Source organism: Bos indicus, chromosome 19, assembly GCF_029378745.1.
Source record: "Bos indicus isolate NIAB-ARS_2022 breed Sahiwal x Tharparkar chromosome 19, NIAB-ARS_B.indTharparkar_mat_pri_1.0, whole genome shotgun sequence".
In the NCBI taxonomy this organism is placed as follows: Eukaryota; Metazoa; Chordata; class Mammalia; order Artiodactyla; family Bovidae; genus Bos; species Bos indicus.
The window spans coordinates 23,966,420-23,985,994 of record NC_091778.1 but is presented as its reverse complement, the minus strand read 5'-3'; the positions used below and the strand labels follow the sequence as shown (position 1 = coordinate 23,985,994).

General features: G+C 49.8%; 1 protein-coding gene across 3 annotated transcripts in view; it reads left to right on the top strand.

The window, feature by feature from the left end:
* Positions 1–19,575, top strand: part of SLC43A2 (solute carrier family 43 member 2) — a 44,368-nt gene that overhangs the window by 9,604 nt on the left and 15,189 nt on the right. For all 3 annotated transcript variants that reach the window (XM_019980821.2, XM_019980822.2, XM_070772821.1), the window contains exons 3-9: positions 363–570; positions 2,349–2,404; positions 3,545–3,621; positions 16,454–16,546; positions 18,002–18,135; positions 18,219–18,421; positions 18,805–18,951. In XM_019980821.2, coding sequence (XP_019836380.2) covers positions 363–570; positions 2,349–2,404; positions 3,545–3,621; positions 16,454–16,546; positions 18,002–18,135; positions 18,219–18,421; positions 18,805–18,951 — 918 coding nt within the window. The remainder of the gene's footprint in view (positions 1–362; positions 571–2,348; positions 2,405–3,544; positions 3,622–16,453; positions 16,547–18,001; positions 18,136–18,218; positions 18,422–18,804; positions 18,952–19,575) is intronic.

The following is a 19,575-nucleotide window of genomic DNA, read 5'->3' as shown; positions in this document are numbered from 1 at the left end:
CAGCTAAATAAATAAATGGGAATCCCACCCTGGGGCTTGTGGGTGCTGCAAAGACACAAGAAGCCCCGAGACTGTGGGCAAGACTTTTCTAAGGGCAAGAGCAGCGCTTTCTGTATTGGATTCTTCAAAGGGAAGGTGACTCCCCCGTCCAAAAAAAGAAAAGTGAAGAATCTCTGTATTATCACTCCAGGGAGCTTTGGCCACGTGGACATCCCAGCCTGCTGGAGGTATTCAGAGCTCTGAAGGGGCCCAGAGCTAGCCCTGGCCTTCTCAGCAGGCTGACTCTGGGTAGGCACCTGCCCCTCTGGTCTTTGGAGATCCCTGCCATGACCCTGTGATCACGTTCCCTTCCCTCTACACAGAGAACGTCACCAACGTCACAGTGGGGGCCACGGCAGAACCAGAGCATGAGGAGGTGAGCCGGATGAATGGCTGGCTCAGCTGCAAGGCCCAGGATGAGATGCTGAACCTGGCCTTCACCGTGGGCTCCTTCCTGCTCAGTGCCATCACCCTGCCCCTGGGCATCGTCATGGACAAGTACGGCCCAAGGAAGCTTAGGCTGCTGGGCAGGTCAGTTCTGGGGGGGAGGCAGGTGGGTGGGGTGGGGGGGGGGGCCCGGGCCACGATTCCCCACTGTACGGGATCCTGGTATCTGCTGTCAGGGGCACTGTGGTGCTCCCTGAATGCCCACCTGCGACGGGGCTGCTGTGATCCTTGTGTTATTCCGATCTGCATAGAAAAGTCACGGGACTCAGGCCTGCCTGGGAGGACCTGCTTGTCATTATGATTTCCGGTCTTTTTCATCTTCCATCTCTGTGAGAAAAAAAGATTTTGAACACATACCTCTAATATAAGCACATGGAATCATCAATAATATACACATTTGTCGGGCTTCCCTGGTGGCTAAGATGGTAAAGAATCCACCTGCAGTACGAGAGACCAGGCTTTGATCCTGGGGTCGGGAAGATCCCTTGGAGAAGGGAATGCAACCCACTCCAATATTCTTGCCTGGAGAATCCCATGAGCGGAGGAGCCTGGCGGGCTGCAGTCCATGGGGTCGCAAAGAGTTGGACACGACTGAGTGACTAAGCACGCAGGCCTATACATATGTCATTCTTAATGTTTAATGTGCTTTATTTTTTCTTCCATTTTTATTGAGATATTAATTGATGTACAGCCCTGTGTAAGACTGAGGTACAGCATAATGATCATATTTACATACGTCATGAAATGAATCCTACAGAGAGCTTAGGGAACATCCACCATCTCATATAGTATTTTATATGCCTTATGATACATATACAAAAGAGATAAAATGGCTGAGATTTTAAATTACAAAATGGAAAATTATAAAATTTCTAAAATTGTAAAATAGCATTTCCCTACCCCAGGCACCTTAGTGGGTCATGTTATGCACCTCCTAGGGTGTGTTCCTAGGCTATAAAACTCCAGTCTTCCAGTCTCAGGGTCAGTCTGCCAAGCAGCTGGCCCTGTCTGGCCAGGGTCCTCCCCAAGCCAGTCCCACTGGGAGTGAGCATTGTGCAGGGCAGTGGTTGGCCATGAGCAAGGCCCATGGCCCTGAAGGAAATCAGCTGGGGGATCAGTGTCATTCATTCTTTGGAGCTTACAATGGCTTGGTCCCCAGCTCAGAGCCAAGTAGAGGGGGTTTGAAAGCTGCCACTCATCATCCCTTGCCCCGTGGGGTTCTTTCTGTCCCCTGGCTAAGCAGACACAGGAGTCTGCAGGATGGTTTGTGTCCTTTCTTGCTTTACAGCCTTGACTCTGTCCAGTCTGGGGAATGGAGCGGGCAGTGCAGTGGGGTGTTTACCAGGTCTGGCTTTGGGGCTTGAATTCCAGCTTAGCCACCTGCTAGCTAGGACACTGGAGAATTTCATTTTTGTTTCTGTGTTGGGTTTGTTTTTTATTTCTTTATTTTTAGGTATTTGAATGCCTGTGTTTGTGTGTGTGTGTGTGTGTTTTTTAATTTATTTTATTGAAATATAGTTGATTAACAATGTTTATTAATTTCTACTATACACCAAAGTGATTCAGTTATATGTTTATATGTATACATTCTTTTCTGTATTATTTTCCATTATGGTTTGTCCCGGTATATTGAATATAATTCCCTGTGCTATACAGTAGGACCTTGTTGTTTTATTTTTGTTATTTTGAGTCTTATTTTTCTCATCCATAAAATAGAGCCAATTACGCTCCTTAGAACTGTTGAACAAAAGAACGTATGTACATTTTCTGAAAACGTCTTGACATGTATCAAATACCTTCATATAAACAATATTAACAATAATGATGATAACCAATAATGTAGTATTTCTCTTTGTTTTTAGTGCCTGCTTTGCTGTCTCCTGCTTGCTGATTGCGTATGGAGCAAGTAACCCAAACTGTGAGTATGCTTTTCCTCTACCCTTTTGTCAGGGATTGGGGAGACAGCACCCAGAGGTGCTCGCAGGCCCACCTGCTCTAGGAAGCTGGGCCAGGCCTGTGCTCACTACTCGAGTTAGAGGGACACTTGTTAGACCTTTACCCACTGACTTAATTCAGATGGTGGCTGGATAAGCAAATGGCCCCAGACAAGTGTTTGAGAGAAGCTCTCAGGGGATGAGGAACACCCATCTCATTACTGAGCCAGGCCAGTCCCCGATGGACTCACTGATGCCAGCTTGAGAACCAGGCCAGCTGCAGGAGCGTGTGCGGAGGTCGTGAGCTGAACCGCTCAGAGCAGCCCAGGCCTGCACTTTAGGACGGCTCAGAAGCCACCCGGCCCCTCACTCTGCTCAGGTGGAGCTGATGCTGCAAGGACTTTTGGAACAAACACCAAAATAGGGCTTGACTTTCACCAAAATCTTGGGGTTTTTTTTGGCTGCACTGCACGACATGTAGGATCTTAGTTCCCTGACCAGGGATCGAACTCGCGTCTCCTGCATTGGAAGTGCAGAGTCTTAACCACCGAGGGAGGCCTGTGTTTCACTAGACTCTTATCCAGGCTCCTCTCCTGATTGGGAGTACCTGTATTTTTTATTTCAGTGAACAGCTTTTTTAGACCTCTCCCTTGTGGGTAAAGGGCTTCCCTCATAGCTCAGTTGGTAAAGAATCTTCCTGCAATGCAGGAGACCTGGGTTTGATTTCTGGGTCAGAAAGATCTCCTGGAGAAGGATATGGCAACCGACTCCAGTATTCTTGCCTGGGAAATCCCATGGACAGAGGAGCCTGGCAGGCTACAGTCCATGGGGTCGCAAGAGTCGGACATGACTTAGCAACTAAACCACCACTTGTGGGTAAGGTTAGTGAAGAAAGGGGGACGGGGATCCACCTTTTGCAAGAGCCAAAACTCCATAAAATAGGCAAGAGGAGGATGAGGCAGAGGCTGGGCCAGCTCCCCAGGTGTCCAGCACTAATGCCTGATGACTTGTCATCACTAGCAGCATTCGCTCAAAGCAAGCTCCTCGTCAGCAGTGGACCAGGCCCCAGCCTCCCTGAAGCTCAGTCGTGGTTCCCCTCTTAGCAGCCTTCTGCTTCCTTCCAGCCCTGTCTGTGCTCATCTTCATCGCCCTGGCTCTGAATGGCTTTGGTGGGATGTGCATGACTTTTACCTCATTAACAGTAAGTACCATTTTAAAAAAATATATTTATTTGGCTCTGCTGGGTCTTAGTTGTGGCATGTGGGATCTAGTTCCCTGACCAGGAATGGAAACCGGGCCCCCTGCACTGGGAGCATGGAGTCTCAGCCACTGCACTATCAGAGAAGGCCCAGTACCAGTTTTTTTGAGAACATCCCTATTGACATTGGAGAAGGCAATGGCACCCCACTCCAGTACTCTTGCCTGGAAAATCCCATGGATGGAGGAGCCTGGTAGGCTGCAGTCCATGGGGTCGCTAAGTCGGGCACAACTGAGCGACTTCACTTTCACTTTTCACTTTCATGCATTGGAGAAGGAAATGGCAACCCACTCCAGTATTCTTGCCTGGAGAATCCCAGGGACAGAGGAGCCTAGTGGGCTGCCGTCTATGGGGTCGCACAGAGTTGGACACGACTGAAGTGACTTAGCAGCTATAGACATCCCTTTATGGCTCAGATGGTGAAGAATCTGCCTGCAATGCAGGAGACCTGGTTTCGATCCCAGGGTTGGGAAGAGCCCCTGGAGAAGGGCATGGCAACCCACTCCAGTGTTCTTGCCTGGAGAATCCCCAAGGACAGAGGAGCCTGGTGGGCTACAGTCCACAGGGTCACAAAGAGATGGACATGACGAGCAACGAACACTTTCGCTTTCTAGTTCAGTCATCTTTTTGCAAATCTGAGGCAGCTTTTATTGACTCTAATTTGCTTGCCTTCCATTCACCTGCATCTGCTGGAGTATCCCAAGCAGTAAGGGTTGTTGTTGGTGAAGCTGTGGCAACAAAGCCTATTTCTGGCTCCCAAGCTGGGGAAGTCCTGCAGGCTGGACTGGCAGGCAGCAGAGTCAGTCTCAGAGCAGCCTGTCTCCTGCCTCCTGACCTTGACTCAGGCACCAAGGAAGCCAGCTTAGTAGCTGTGTGGAAGAAAAACAACCTGCCACCTACTCTCTTTTCTCATATTTTCTGTGGCAGCTCTTGCTAACAGTGAAACCTCAAAACAGACCTCTCTTGGAATCACCCTGCCCCTAACTGTTGCTTTGTTCAGAACTGAATGAAAAACTCTGGGGAATCACAGAGTCTGCACTTCTGCTTGGTTTTCTTTCTTTCTTTTTTTAAAATAATTTTTATTTATTTATTTTATTTTTGGCTGTGCTGGGTCTTCACTGATACTCGGACTTTTCTCTAGTTGCAGCGGGCCGGGGCTACTCTCTGGTTATGGTGCTTGGGCTTCTCATTGCAGTGGTTTCTCTCACTGCAGAGCACAGGCTCTAGGTTGCAGAGGCTTCAGTAATTGTGGCGTGTGGACTCTGGTTGCGGCCCCCGGGGCTCTAAGCACAGGCTCAGTAGTTGTGGCACACAGGCCCAGTCACATGTGGGAGTCTTCCCAGATCAGGGGTCGAACCTGTGTCTCCTGCATTGACAGACAGATTCTTTACTCCGGAGCCACCAGCGAAGCCCTGCTTGGTTTTCTAAATGCCAAGGCACAGGGAGGCCTTTTCCCAAGGGAGGGAGATCCTTTCTTGGGATGCTGAGTACTCTCTTATGGTAGCCCCAGGACACCATAGAATGGGCTTCTCTTGGAACTGAATGAGACTGCATGAAGATCCAGGTTGAAAAAAGTCCAAAAAAAGCCAAAAGAATCTTTCCCCGGAAGGAAGAAGGGAGTTATCTGCAGGTTCACCTGGTCAGGCTGGTGTGCCTTTCAGAGCTGGCCATTGGGAAAGGAGTGAGAATGTGAGGCTTCCCAAGGGATTTCTCTGTCCAACAGGAACGTCTCGCCTGCCTTAGTTTCCCCTCAAGAAGGTTTTTAATGACACAGTGCCTCCCAGCCCTGTTTATCTGCAGTGCATTGGCTTCTGCTTTCTCTTTCCACTAATGAGTCAGGGATCAGGCTGCTGAAGGGCCCTCGTTTAGCTTTGAGGGGGCCCTGGAGCCTTGCTGGTCTTCTTCTAAGGAACTTGAAGAGGTGCTGACATTCCTGTGACCCCTGGCCTGCAGGCTGTGAGCCAGAGGCCTGGTTGGACCCGATTCCTCTTCTCAGCCTTCCTGTGCTTTCTCCATTTATTAACTTTATCCTGGTGGGAAGGGTGAGCTACCAGGGCCTACGTCCGTGGAAATGGAGCAGTCGGTAGAGTCTGTGTTAGGCTGAGAGAGGCACCACCCAGGACCGCATACATGGTGTGCTCCAGAGTGGGGGACTCAAATATCCAGGGTCTCTGGTTGCCTTGCCCTGGTAGTGTGAAGGAGACTGACTTTGTACTCTTTTGTGCATTTTTATTTTTTTTTTTTAAATCAGGTAGATGATTTATTTCTTTGGCTGCACCAGGTCTTTGTTGCAGAATATGGGATGTAGTTCCCTGACTAGGAATCAAACCCAGGCCCCCTGCTTTGGGAGCAAGGAGTCTTAGCCATTGGGCCACTAGGGAAGTCCCAACCAGATAGATTTTTTTAAGTGGGTGTATCTCCCTCCCTCTCAAATTCTGGGGTAAGGCACATGTTGAAGCTGTACAGAGTATGTTAGAACTGTCAAATGCACCAATTCCATTCAGCTGTGTCCACTGTGAAGCAGGAGCCCAGTTCTGTTTGTTCTTTGACAGCGTAAACATGACCAACTCTTTCATCAAAATGAAAAATGAAAATCTGGCATCTATGTCATGGCAGTTCTGAATTTCAGGATAAAAGAAGGAGATGGTCCTTAAACTTGAGTATATGCTCTGAAATACATAAAGATGCTCTATTGTTATAAGCCTAAAACAGATTAAAAACCTCCTTACCATGAATCCCCGTTAGGGCAGTCTTCAAAATAAGATGGTAGTTGTGGTCCAGAAATCCTGTCAGGGTGGCTAGGAGGGTCATAAGGATTCTTTTTGTTTTCTTTTCTTCTTAATGATTATAAAACAAAAAGGTTTGATTTTAAAAAGTCAACTATTTGAGAAATGTACTATGTGAACTGTAAAATCCTGTAAGCCTAACTTCATCAGTTTAGAATGTAACTCTTTAGTATTAAAAAAGGAATCTAAGTATACTAAAGTTCTTTTCAAAAGAAACACTGTTACAACTTGCCTTTTTCACTTGACAGTGTATCTCTTACCTCTTTTCCTGCCAGTCCTTGGGAATCTACCTTATTATTTTAAACTCTAGAGATTGGCCTCATTATTAGAGAGTTCCATGTGATTCTCTAATATAGATTGCCATGATTTATTTAACCAGTTTCCTGCTAATGGACTTTTGGGTTGGTTTCCAATTTTTCTGATTTATGATTCTGCCAAAGTGAACATCTCTGTACATGTATTTCTATAAAATAAATTCCTGGAAGGATTGCCAGGCCCCAGGATCAGCATGTTTTAAATTTTAATGTAGACTATGGTCTTCCCAAAAGGGTATACACAGATGCTGGCCTTCCAGCATATCTGAGAAGTTTTCTTCCACACCCCTTCCAACACCCTGTCCAGATTCTTGTAAACATTAGCCAATCCAATCTGGTGAAAAATAATATGTTACAATTTATTTATTTATTTTTTTTAATATGTTACAATTTAAAATTTCTTTAACTGTTAGTGAGATGGAGCATCTTTCCACCTCTTTTTGATGATAACTTGTATTTCTTCTGGGATTGCTTCTTTGTGTCTTTTGTCTATTTTTCTACAGGGTTGTTTCTCTTGTTTTTTTTTTTTTTTAATTGTGTTTTGTAAGCCCTCTTTCATACACACACAAAAAATAGTTCTCTATCTGAGTGAACAGTGGTCTTACCCTAAGTTTTTTAGGTCCTTATGAGGTCCATGAAGAAGCTTCAGGAGGACTGGGCATTTCTTTGAAATTCTCCAAAAGCAAATTGCGTGTGTGTGTGCCCGGGCAGGTGCGTTTTTTTTCTAGGGGAGGGTCTGTTGCTTTCATCAGCTTCTAGTAGGTCTGTGTGAAGCTGAACACACTGTAGCAGGAGTGTTTGTCTTAACTCCTTGCTCTCCCACAGGGAGGTAAAGGCTGCACAGGCCAGACAGTGACCAGACAAGAAAACCGTCTGATCATCCCCTGGAGCATTTGGTTAGCAGGCGTCTGTTTTAAGATAGCCTGGTGGCCTGTCCCTCTAAGGCTCCCATTCTTGAGTCTAGAGCAGAGGTCAGCAGACTCCTGCCCCCAGGCCACATCCAGGCCACTGCAGGTTTCTGTGAACACAGGTTTATCGGCACAGAACCGCTCCCATTTGATTCTTTCATGCTAATGACGGTGGAGTGAGTGACGGTGACAGTCTCACTGCATGGAGACCACATGGTTGCAAAACCTAGAGTTTTTCTGGCCCTTGGCAGAAAAAGTCTGACAGCCTTAGGTCTAGAAGCACAAGAAGCTGCTCAATCATGATTCCCTGTCAGAAGGCAGGGGCTCACCCCCACCCCCAGCCCCAGCTCTAGTTATGTGACCCTCCTCCTCAAGCATTTTTCATGCCGCCGGCTTCCTCCTCTGTGCCCTGGCCCCAGGGACCTCCTTGGGCAGTCCTCTGTCCCACAAGGCTTCAGATAAGGAGCATTTCTAGATCAGACCTCGAGAGGGGACTGAGAAGCAGGTCAGTGAGGGCAGCCTGCGGCTCTTGGGCCATGGTCTTGGGCCGTGGGGGCTTCTGCTGAGCAGAGCTGAATCTAGTCCTGACACAGCCCAAACCTTTTAAAAAGCAGAACTGTTAGGATCGGCTCCCGGAGGTGCCAGACCAGCAGCACAATGGCACTTTCTGTTTGGGTCTCCTAGCCGTGCTCTCATCTGGGGGACAAAGGAGTCTTCAGGGTCGCCTTTAGGAGCTTCCTAAATCAACAGCTTTGGGACTCAGTGACAACCTAGGAATCCGGGGGGAGGGGGGTTGTGTTGCCAGGGAAACCTTAATTGGGGGACTTTCTGAGTCCCAAGGGGTTGTGGTATAAATAAGGATGACCAGAGACTGTGAACTGCTATCCCCATTGGTGCTAGTGAAGGGGTCCTAACTTCACAGAACACCTTTTCCCCACCAGCCTGTAGACTCCCTTCCAGAGCCAGAGAGGTGTGTGTGTACCCATGGGTGATCCTGCCCCCATGAGCAGAGGCTGGACCTCCTGCCAGGTGGGCTAGCTTTCCCAGGTCCCTGCCTCAGAGGGTCCTGGGCAATGCGACACTCTCAGAGGAGGAGGGTGCAGGTCACCGGGGGTCAGGGCCCACCCCAAGGTGCCAAGCCTCAGCCTCCTCTTGGCATCTGGACAGCACACTCAGGTCTGTTTGCTCGCTGCCTCGCGTTTGTTCAAGTCTTTAACTCGCTTCAGCGGCTGGAGGAAAACAGCGGCCGGCAGCTGGGGTGGCGTCTGGGGGCCACCACCTAACGATCTGGGGCCGGGGTTGCTTAGAGATGGGAGTGGATGCCACCAACATTGTGAACATGTCTTTTCCACTTCATTACTCTGACCCCTGTCAGCGTGGGTGGGACGGGGAGTTCTGAGCTGAAACCCTCCCAGAAAAGTGATTGCAAAGTGCTGCCAGGCTCCTTAATGAAAACATTTCTCTGTGGGCTTTCCCTGTCTGACTCATGGGAGTCTTACTTGGAGCCTGAGGAAGAAATGATCCCACGGGAGTTGAGATCTGAGTTTGAAGAGAACAGAGTAAATGTCCATCTTCGAACACCTGGGAGGAGGGGAGGGAGAGGATTCCAGATATAGCAGTGAAACAGATGGCCCCGTCCAGGGCTGTGTGTGGAGTTTAGCATTCCTGCTCAGGTGACCTGCTTCTATGGCTAGGAGAGGATCCCCACGGCACCCCACGTGCCAGGTAAGCAGGACTCGCCTGCTGCCCCCAGCCAGCTCTGCCTCTGTTTCTGTTGTGTGCTCTGAGAGCCCAAAGCCATCAGCCCATCACCATTGGCCTGGGAAAAATCCACCCATCAGAGGGTTTCCACCCCGTGAAGTTGCCCCAGCACGTGACTCATTCAGGGGTGGACTGAACGTGTAGTGGGGGCCTCGGAAGGGCTGGACCTGGCTGGGAAAGTGAACTAAGTGGCTGGGGAAGTGGGGCCCCTCCTCCCCACCCCTTCAGCAGTGAAGCGGAAAGGTGACCACAAGGACCTTTACCTGGCAGTGTGTGCTTGGAGCTGCCAGTCGTGAAGGGTTAGAAAAGAGCCCAGCTATGCTGAGTCCACTTGTCCAGACTGGTACCTGGATCCTGGCCTGTTCAGGTTGCATGGGGCTATTGGGTGTGTGCAGCAGCCACTTGAGGACAAGGGTCACCTTTGAAAGGGGCCTGAGGGCCCAAATGCCAGTCCCCCACCCCCACCCTGGATGGCCCGTGGCATCTCCCCAAGAGCCAGGGTGAGCCCCCCTAGCTGGTGGGCTCCGGAGATCACTGATTTGGAAAGCGGGTGCCAGGTGGCTCTTATGTCCCTGCCTGCCAGCAAGCCCCAGGCCTGTCTTGGGGGCTCCTGGGAAGAGAGACATCTTAAAGAGGGTCCTCCGAGGAGGGCCGCCCATCCTCACTGTGCGGGATCCTAGGCTTCTCAGCCAGTAGCCGGCTCCGAGGCCAGCACTCCAGGGGAGGGGCCGTCTGCAGCTGCTGTTTTCCCCTCTGGGAAGGTCACAGAGCCGGGGCCTGTTTACAGTGCAGCCCAGGGGCTGAGCGAATGAGTCACCACCGGCTCGCGCGGGGATGGCATTCCGCGGCCGGCTCAGAGGACGGGTTCTGCCTGGCTGAGCCCACTCCAGCCCCCCTCCTACCCCGGGGCAGCAACAGCATTAATGGCGGCAGTGGTGGGAAGCCCCCCAGAGCCAGGGAGGGGGCCTCCGCACTTCCCCCCACACCCAACCTACGAGAGCAGTTGGGAGCCCAGGGTCAGGAAACCGCCCTGCTGAGTGTTTTCCTCGCATCTGTCTTTGCAGCTCGGCTGCAGCTTCCTACTTGGCAGGAGTCACGGTTCTTCCCCCTCCGCCCGGCCCTCCAGCCGGCACTAGGCACTCTGCTCAGTCCTCAGCCATCATTCACTCCATCACCAGGGCTTCTGAGTGGCCATTATGTGCAGCTGAGGTCGGGCAGAGGCAGAAGGAGGGAGGGAGGAGGGGGATGTGGAGACCAGTGGGGGAGGAGACCCAGACAAGATGAAAGGAAGGTCTGCAGCCAAGGGCAGCCTGACAGTGCTGCCCTGGACTGTGGGGAGGTCGGCCGGGGGAGGTCAGGGAGGGAGGAGGCAGGTAGGCCTCAAAGGAGCTTCGGAAAAGATGTAAGAAATCTCTAATGGGGAGAGCAAACAGAGTGGTTAATAAGGAACAGAGAGAGGTATGAGAGGTAAGGATAATTGCCTTGATCCTCCAAATCAAGTGTGGACCCTTCAGGGGCCGCGTGTGTGTTTTCCAGGAGACAGAGTAGCCCAGTGGTTATGCACGTCAACTTGACGTGCTTTGACTTCTAGTTTTGACCCTTACCAGCCTAGGGATCCCTTGACTGTTTTTTTTAAAAGAACTTTTGTATTTTTGGCGGCGCTGGGCCTTCGTTGCTGTGTGCAGGCTTTGTCTAGTTGCGGCGCGCGGGGCCCACGCTTGCAGTGGCTTCTTCTGTCGTGGAACATGGTCTCTAGGACAGGGCTCAGTCGTTGGGGCACACACAGGCTTAGTCGCCCCACAGCATGTGGGATCTTCCTGAATCAGGGATCGAACCCTTGTACAGCGCTGCATTGGCAGGCAGACTCACCAGGGAAGTCCCCTTGACTTTTCTAATCCTAAAGTCTTGGAACCATTAAGTGAGGGTAATGAGTGACGCTTTCTTGGTAAGGATGTTATGAGGGTTTTTAGGATAATAATAGTTTCTGTTATAATAACAATGCTACTATATTATTTAATATATTAACATAACCGTGTATGCTGTCATATATTATAACTTAATAATAAGGAAAAATCCTCTGATCAAGCTGCTCCTGGGCAAATGGGGGAAATTTCCTCTAGCAGGCATGACAGCTTTGGGAGGAAGGGAAGGAAGTGGCTTAAAGGATAAAACACAATTAGTGTTAACATTTGAAAAATAATTAGTGCCCCCAGGGTAAACTTCACTCCGCCTGTGTTTGCTGTTTTGTGACCACACACTGACCACTGCCAGGATGTTTATGCTTTAGCTTTCACTGGTCAAGGTCATCCTTGACACTGTTTTCAGAGAAATTTCATCTGACACAAATGTTGTTTAGTCTCTAAGTCATGTCCGATTCTTTTGCAACCCTGTTGACTGCAGCCTGCCAGGCTTCTCTGTTCATGGGACTTCCCAAGCAAGAATACTGAAGTGGGTTTGCCATTGCCTTCTCCAGGGGATCGCAAAGAGTCGGACACGACTGAGCTACTAGCTACTACTGAAAGCTAAAATACTTTCAGCTACTACGAAAAGCTGAAATACTTTGACTACCCGTTTGAACACAGTAGTGGCTCAGTCCGACTCTTTGCAACCCCATGGACTATAGCCTATCAGGCTCCTCCGTCCATGGGATTTTCCAGGCAAGAGTGCTGGAGTGGATTAGCAATTTCCTTCTCCAGGGGATCTTCCTGACCCAGGAATTGAACCCACGTCTCCTGCATTGCGGGCAGACGTTTTACCGTCTGAGCCACCAGGGAAATCCACTTAGATTGGTCAGAAAAACCCTATCATCAACTATGACATTAAAGGACAAACTGGGAAAACATACCTAACGGTAGGAACAAACTAGGAAGGTCTTTAATATATAAAGAGCCTATACCAAATTAATATGAATGAATTAACATCTTCTTAGGAAGAAAGGACAAATGAGGAATGTAACTGATTTTAAAAACTGTAGAAAAAAATGTTCAAAGTCATTAGCAATCAGTAAATGTAAGTTTTTTCAATTCCAATTGGTGTAAGTTTTTTGGAAGGTAGTTTGTCACAGAGTATCACAAAAAAACTTAAAAACGTGGATTCCCTTTTGCCAAATGATTCTACTTTGGGGAATTTTTACCTTAAGGAAATAATAGCTATTTGCGTATGTGTTTATCTTCAAGCATGTCCATTAAAAAATGTTATTTATGATAAAAATTGAAAAGGATCTGAGAACATCAGAGAAATGGTTGCATAAATTATAGACCATTCAGAAAAGGAAATACCAGACAGGTGTTACAAATTATGTTGAAGATGAATACAGGAATAAATCAGGAAGTATTTATAATATACAAAATAAAAAAAGAGGAAGTTTTTAAAATAATATGTAGTATCTGATTCCAGTTTGGTTAAAGCTTATAGGTATTTATAGGAAAATAATTGAAGGCAATTACATCAAAATGATAATGTGGCTATATCAGGGGAATTCTTTTTTCCCCAAGGGGAATTTTTATTTCATTTTTTATGTGTACTTTGTTCTAGATATTTTACAATGAACATGCGTTGCTTTCCTAACCAGCAAAAAATAACTGTAAGGTAAAGGATAAGATGTACACATTCCTGAGGAGGCTGTATAGTGTGGTTTGCCCTGAGGCTCTGTATACCCTGGGAGTGTATACCACATGCTTACCAAAAGAACATATTAAGGAGGGGGAGGATTTTCAGGGTGTTGTAAAGAATGTTCCAGGCAGGGAGAGGCAGAGAAGCCAGGAGGGCAGCTGGGAGGCTACTGGCCTTGTCCAGACATGAGGGTGAGGATCTCATCCAGGGTCAGATGGAAAGTCAGAACCCTCTCCCAGCTTCCTATTCTTGCCCGTCCCAGACGCAGTCTGGGGAGCAGACTCCGGGAAATGAGGTCAGAGTTGCCCACTAGCCCCAAGCTCTGTGGTTTTGTTGGCCTCTAGCTTGGGTTAGGGTAGAAGAAAAAGGGCTGGTAAGCAAGCTGTCTGCTTTTCAGAAGTATCCCCTTGCCCTGTCAAAAAGTTGGGAACACTCTTTGCACCCAAAGGTGACTACCATGGCAGAAGCGTTTCTTGGCTTGACTGTGCTGAGTGGCTTTTGTCTTCCATCTGCTTTTCTGATTGGGTTCTAAGCCCTCTTTTTTGTTGTTGCTGTTGTTTTGTGCTTTGTTTCTTTGGCCATACTGCCCTGCATGTGGGATCTTAATTCCCCTATCAGGGATCAAACCCATGCCCCCTGCATTGAAAGCACAGAGTCTTAAACACTGGACTGACAGGGAAATCCCTCTAAGCCATCTTTGATCCCTTCTTTCTTCACATGCCTTCCAGGCTGGAACAGTTTCCTTCTTCCATACAAGCAAAGCTAATCTTTGGATTCTCCCTGGGGCAGATATGGGCCTGGAGATGCCTGAAGCTGCCTTGGTGGAATAGCCAGTGAGGCACAGCCGAAATACGTGAGCCCAGGATCTGAGGGTGTCCTCTGAACCGCAGCATATCTGGGAGGCAGGTGTGCACAGTGAAATTGGGTGCCTTTCGGGCTCACCTAGGTGTGCTTGGGTGGCCATGAGCATGTCACTTTTCCTCTGTCTCCTGCTGGGGAAGTTTCCACATGCTCCTTGTCTCCCTCCGACCCTCTCTGAGAAGCCTGAGTGCGCAGAGGGGGCTGGAGGAAGAACTCTGTGTGTGTGGCAAAGCTGTTGAGGCACCCTGGCCTGATGCCACAAGATGGCTTTGTTGGCCACACACTATGGATTTATTCATGTTCCTTTTTAATCCTGGGATCCCAAAACATCTCAAGTCTCTTATTCATGTTTTTTTTTTTCTTTAACAATGACACTGAGACATAATCTACATACCATACAATTCACCTAAACTATATAAGTCAATGGATTTTAGTGTATTTATAGAGTTACACGGTCATCACCAGAATTAATCATATCACCCCAATCACAATTCTGGACCATTAGCATTTCCTCCCTGTCCCTCCCAGGTTCTTCTACCCCAGCCCTAGACAGCCCCTCGTCTAGTCTCTGTCTCTAGGGATTTGCCTGTTCCGGACATTTCACATGAATGGAATCATACAGTTACGTGGTCTTCTGTGACTGGTGTCTTTCACTCGGCATAATTTTGCAGAGTTGATTCGTGTTGTAACATGTATCAGCTCTTCATTCCTTTCTGTGGCTGTGTAATATTCCCTTGTGTGCATATCCCACAGTTTGCTTATCTAGTCATCCATTGATGGGCGTGAAGGTTGTTCCCACTTTTTGTATATTATAAAGAATGCTGCTGTAAACACTCATGTACCTACATGTTTTTGTGTGAACATACGTTTGTATTCGTCTTGTGTATATACCTAGGAGTGAAGTGTCTGGGTCACATGGTAGCTTTGTGTTTAAATGAGGAGCTTCCAGACTGTTTTGCAAAGTGACTGCACCATTTTCGGTTCTCACCAGTCGGGTAGGAGGGTTCCAACTACTCTATATCAGCACCAGCATTTGTTGTGTTCTATTTTCTTTTTAAAAAAATTATTATTGTAGCCACTTAGCATGCACAGGGGGTATGAAGCAGCAGCTTATTGTGGTTTGATTTGCATTTCCCTATGACTAATGATACTGAGTATCTTTTCATAACGGTATTGGCTATTTGTGTATCTTCTTTGGAGAAACGTCTATTCAGAAATGTCTGTTTGCCCATTTTAAAAATGATTATTTTTTTTATTATTACTGAGTTGTCAGAGTTATTTATATATTGCAGATAGGAGTGCCCTATCCAATACGTGATTCATAAAAATTTTCTCTCTTCGTCTCATCATATTTTCATTTTCTTGATGGCGTCCTTTGAAGCACAAACATTTTTCACTTGTATGATGTCCCTTTTTCATTTTTAATTGTGGTCAAAACAGGCAGAAATGATGAGGGGCAGGTAGGTAAATACATTCACACTGCTTGTGTTCAGCAAACGGATTAACTTGCAGGCAGCCATCACGTGGTGCATTTTGATAAAACCCCAAAACGATTCCAGACATCTTGGCAGAGGGAGACGTAGTTTAGGTCCATATAAGCAGCCTGAGTTCAATAAAACAGGTTCGCAGATCCAGAGAGCGAGTCTCAATGCCAGGGACTGTGTGGGTGTGGATGGAGAACCTTCAGAGCAAGTGGTGTGAGCTCTCCTGAGGTTAGCGAGCGCACGGAAGGCTGCAGTTAGGGGAGGATGCGCTTCACCCCATGCCAGTCTGAATCCACGACCTCGTTGTCATAGTTTACCATGCCTGAATTTGTATGGAATCCACTGAGGGTTTTAGCTTCGCAGTCATGTCGAATGGGCCCAAAACAAGCTCCTGTGAGATGGGAAGAGTGGCCTCATGGGGAAGAAAGCCTGAGCTTTTCTTGCCATTGATCTTTCCAGGTGGGAAGAGAAAGCCCTCCTTGAACCTAGAAAATGAGAAGCAGGACTCCCAGGCCAGCCTCCTCATCTACCCCAGAGACTGTAGAATTCTGATTGGCACCTTCCAGAGACCTACTCTTCTCAAAATCAAAAGCAGCTTTTGCTGACATCTGGTCGTTCTGGAATACTGATATTTTTATTTATAAAATTAGGCTTGCATCCTCAAATAGATTCTTATTTTTAACAGACTTGTTCCCTTTGAGGGTTGCCTTACTCACTGGCATCTCCTTGTAACCCTGCAGAGACCGAAGGCCCTAGCCTATGCCAGAGCAGAGAGGAGGGTCGCTTGCCAGCCAGGAAGTCCTGTCTGCACGTGCAGAGTCTGAATTCTGCATTACTCTCCGCTTCTTCCTTTATCACCCTCAGTCCGGGAAGAAAAAACGCGCAATTAGCAGTGATTATCCCTGGACTGATGCCTCGTGAATTACACAGGGAGGAGAGCAGATAAGACGAGGTGCCCGAGGATGCCGTCATGCTCTCTTCCCTTCCTCCTTCATCCTCCCTGTCTGTCCCTCTTTCAGCAGAAGTTTGCCTTGCTTCTTGTCTTTCAGCTACCCAACATGTTTGGTGACCTTCGGTCCACATTTATTGCCCTGATGATTGGATCCTATGCCTCCTCGGCGGTCACCTTCCCAGGAGTCAAGGTGAGAGTGTGTGCTGGTGTCTGAGCAGAGGCCTCTCCCGAGACTCCTTCTGCCCTCCCTGAAGAGGGAAGTCACTGGGGCCTGCCCTTCCCCCCACCCGCCCCTGGGAGGATGCACCTGGGCACCTCTGGGAGTAAGAAAAGAGACCTGCTGGGCAGGGGTGGGGTGGGGTGGGGTGGGGTGGGGTGGAGGCGTGAGAGTGGGGATGGTGAAGTCAAGCATATCTCTGCAGGGTGTGACTGCAGGCTGCCTTTGAATTTCAGGGCTGGGGGGAAAGAGAGGGAGTGAGAGAATGTCCCCCATCCTGAATCCAGCTCCAGTCCCCTCTCCCTCCCCCCCACCCCTCCCCCAGATCTGTTGTCATTGGGCTGTTGCTCCCTACTGCCAGAGCGATGCTCACAGCCAAGTTGGTTCAGCTGTTTCCCTCCCAGGCAGGATTCTGAGCCCGTGGAAGTCACATGGGGTCAGGATGAAGCAAGCACCTCACTGCTCATCAGTCTTGGTTCCTGCTCTAAATCCTGTTGTTCCTGAAAGGGCTTCAGAACCAGCTTTTCTCTGTGGTGGCCCCAGCTCCAATAAATCCCCTTTACTGAGGTCCCAGGGGAAGAGGCCGCAGAGCAGGAGGAGGAGTCATAGACAACGGGCCGGCCACCTGGGCATTGAGCTGTCCGGAGAAGCTAGGGCCACCGTCCCTGGATGTTAGAAATCCTCAAGTTCCTGGAGTGTGGAGGAGCCCTCAGGTTCCTCCTCCTCCTTGTCTCAGTGTCCGACTGCTGGTCCCCTCCCTGGGGAGCTGGGCAGCTGTCTGCCACTGCCCTGGGGACCCTTGGGCTGGAAATAAATGGCAAAATTGGCAATAACAGTCTGGCAGTCTTCCCACCAACCAGGCCCTGTACTGGGCCCTCTACTGGGGTCACACCCGCTGAACCGCACCTCAGCACCAAGAAGGTACATGCCAGTGTCACACCCATTTCACAGAAGAGCAAAGTGAGACATTCAACTGTTCATTCCTCGAGTATTTTTTTGGCACCTACCATGTATACACTTCAAGGTGCTAGAGAAACATCAGTGGACAAGTCTAGGGATTCCTATCTTCAGAGAGCTGGACTAATGATGGATGAGGAAATGAATCATAAGTCAAAAAATCTCAGCCAGGGCTGTTCACTGTGAGCCGGTGCTATGATGGGCAGCTGGGGGAGGCCTCTCCAAGGAGGTGACGTTTGGTCCAAGCTGCAGGCGTTTGGTCCAAACTGCAGGCATTTGGTCCAGGGCGAGCAGAGATGATTGAAATGCCTGGTGCCTGGTGACCAAACATCCAGCCTGAGGGGCCATGTCCTCACCTCAAAGCTCAGCACAGGCAGACCAGGACTGCCGGGTGCCCCCTGCCCACTCCGGCTTTTCTCTGCTAACTCTGCCCCACCCTGACTCCGACCCCTGTCCCCTTGCGCCTCTCAGGTCATCTATGACTTTGGTGCCTCCTTCATTGTTATCCTCGTGGTCTGGGCTGGCTGCTCCGGGCTGGTTTTCCTCAACTGCTTCTTTAATTGGCCCTTGGAGCCCTTCCCGGGGCCAGAGGACATGGACTACACGTAAGTGGACCTGCAGCCTGCCCCCACTCCCACACCGGCCAGGGGCGTGGGCAGCGTGACAGACACTCTCCTGTGGCCTCCAGGGTGAAGATCAAGTTCAGCTGGCTGGGCTTCGACCACAAGATCACAGGGAAGCAGTTCTATAAGCAGGTGACCACAGTGGGGCGCCGCCTCAGCGTGGGCAGCTCCATGCGGAGCGCCAAGGAGCAGGCGGCCCTGCAGGAGGGCCACAAGCTGTGCCTGTCCACCGTCGACCTGGAGGTCAAGTGCCAGCCTGATGCCACAGGTACCCACCCGCATGTGGCCCCTCACCTCCCAAGCCTGCCCTGAGCCATCAACAGCCCAGTGACAAGGAGGGGGCATCCAGTCCAGATGGGGACCCCGATGGGGTCCAGCACCCCCTGAGGGCTCTGTGGGTACCACCTCCCTTCATCCCCACATCATCCCGCAAGGTCAGGCAGTACCACCCACCCTGCCTTATAGACTAAGCTCAGAGAGGGTGAGGTTCACCCAGCTTGTTTTGTACAGCTGGGTGACCCCACTCCTGCACCCAGCCGTCTACCTCATCTGGTGTGTGGTGACGGGGGCCTCCCAGCCCCACATGTGCCCTGGATGGTAGGTGGGCCGTGGGCCACCTGGTTCTCCCTGAGCCCCCGGTTCTCCCCGCAGCGGCCCCCTCGTTCATGCACAGCGTGTTCAGCCCCATCCTGCTGCTCAGCCTGGTCACCATGTGCGTCACACAGCTGCGCCTCATCTTCTACATGGGCGCCATGAACAACATCCTTCAGTTCCTGGTCAGCGGCGACCAGGCCGTAGGTAGGTGGCTTCCAAGCCCTGGGGCACTGCCCACGCGCGGTGGTCACTTCTGGCCGCCTGAGGTCAAGTCCACCACCTGGCCAGCCGGAGGGTGTGGGGCTAGGCTGGGTCAGCGGGGCGGTGAGATGGCAGAATCCAAGGGCCTGATGGTGCGTCAGAGCCATTTCATCACAGCCGGGCCCAACTGTTCTTTCTCGTCCCCGCCAGAGTTTCCCGGTTTAGGAGGGAGGAGAGGACTGAAATAACTGTGTGTTTGGGGTGTGGGGTGTGTTTTTCGTTGCCTGAGGGGGACGGTTGACGTGTGTGTTTATAAGAGAAGACGCTGCACAGAACACTGTACTCCACCTGAGAGCTTGTTGAAAGACAATCCGTCAAACCTAGCGCCAAGAATCCTCTGGGAAACCGCAGGGGTAGCACGTGGAGAGGCTGGGGTGGGGGCCGGGCCACTGCGGCTGAACACGGGGTCTCCTGGGAGCTGTGTCCTGAACTGGGAAGCGAGGCCAGGTGGAGCCTTCTTCCTCTTATGTGATCCGGTCCGGGCTTGTTACTTCTGGTAAACAGAACTGATAACCCACCTGCCCACTTTTCCAAAAGAACACACAAGCTGATTAGAGGTTTTGATTC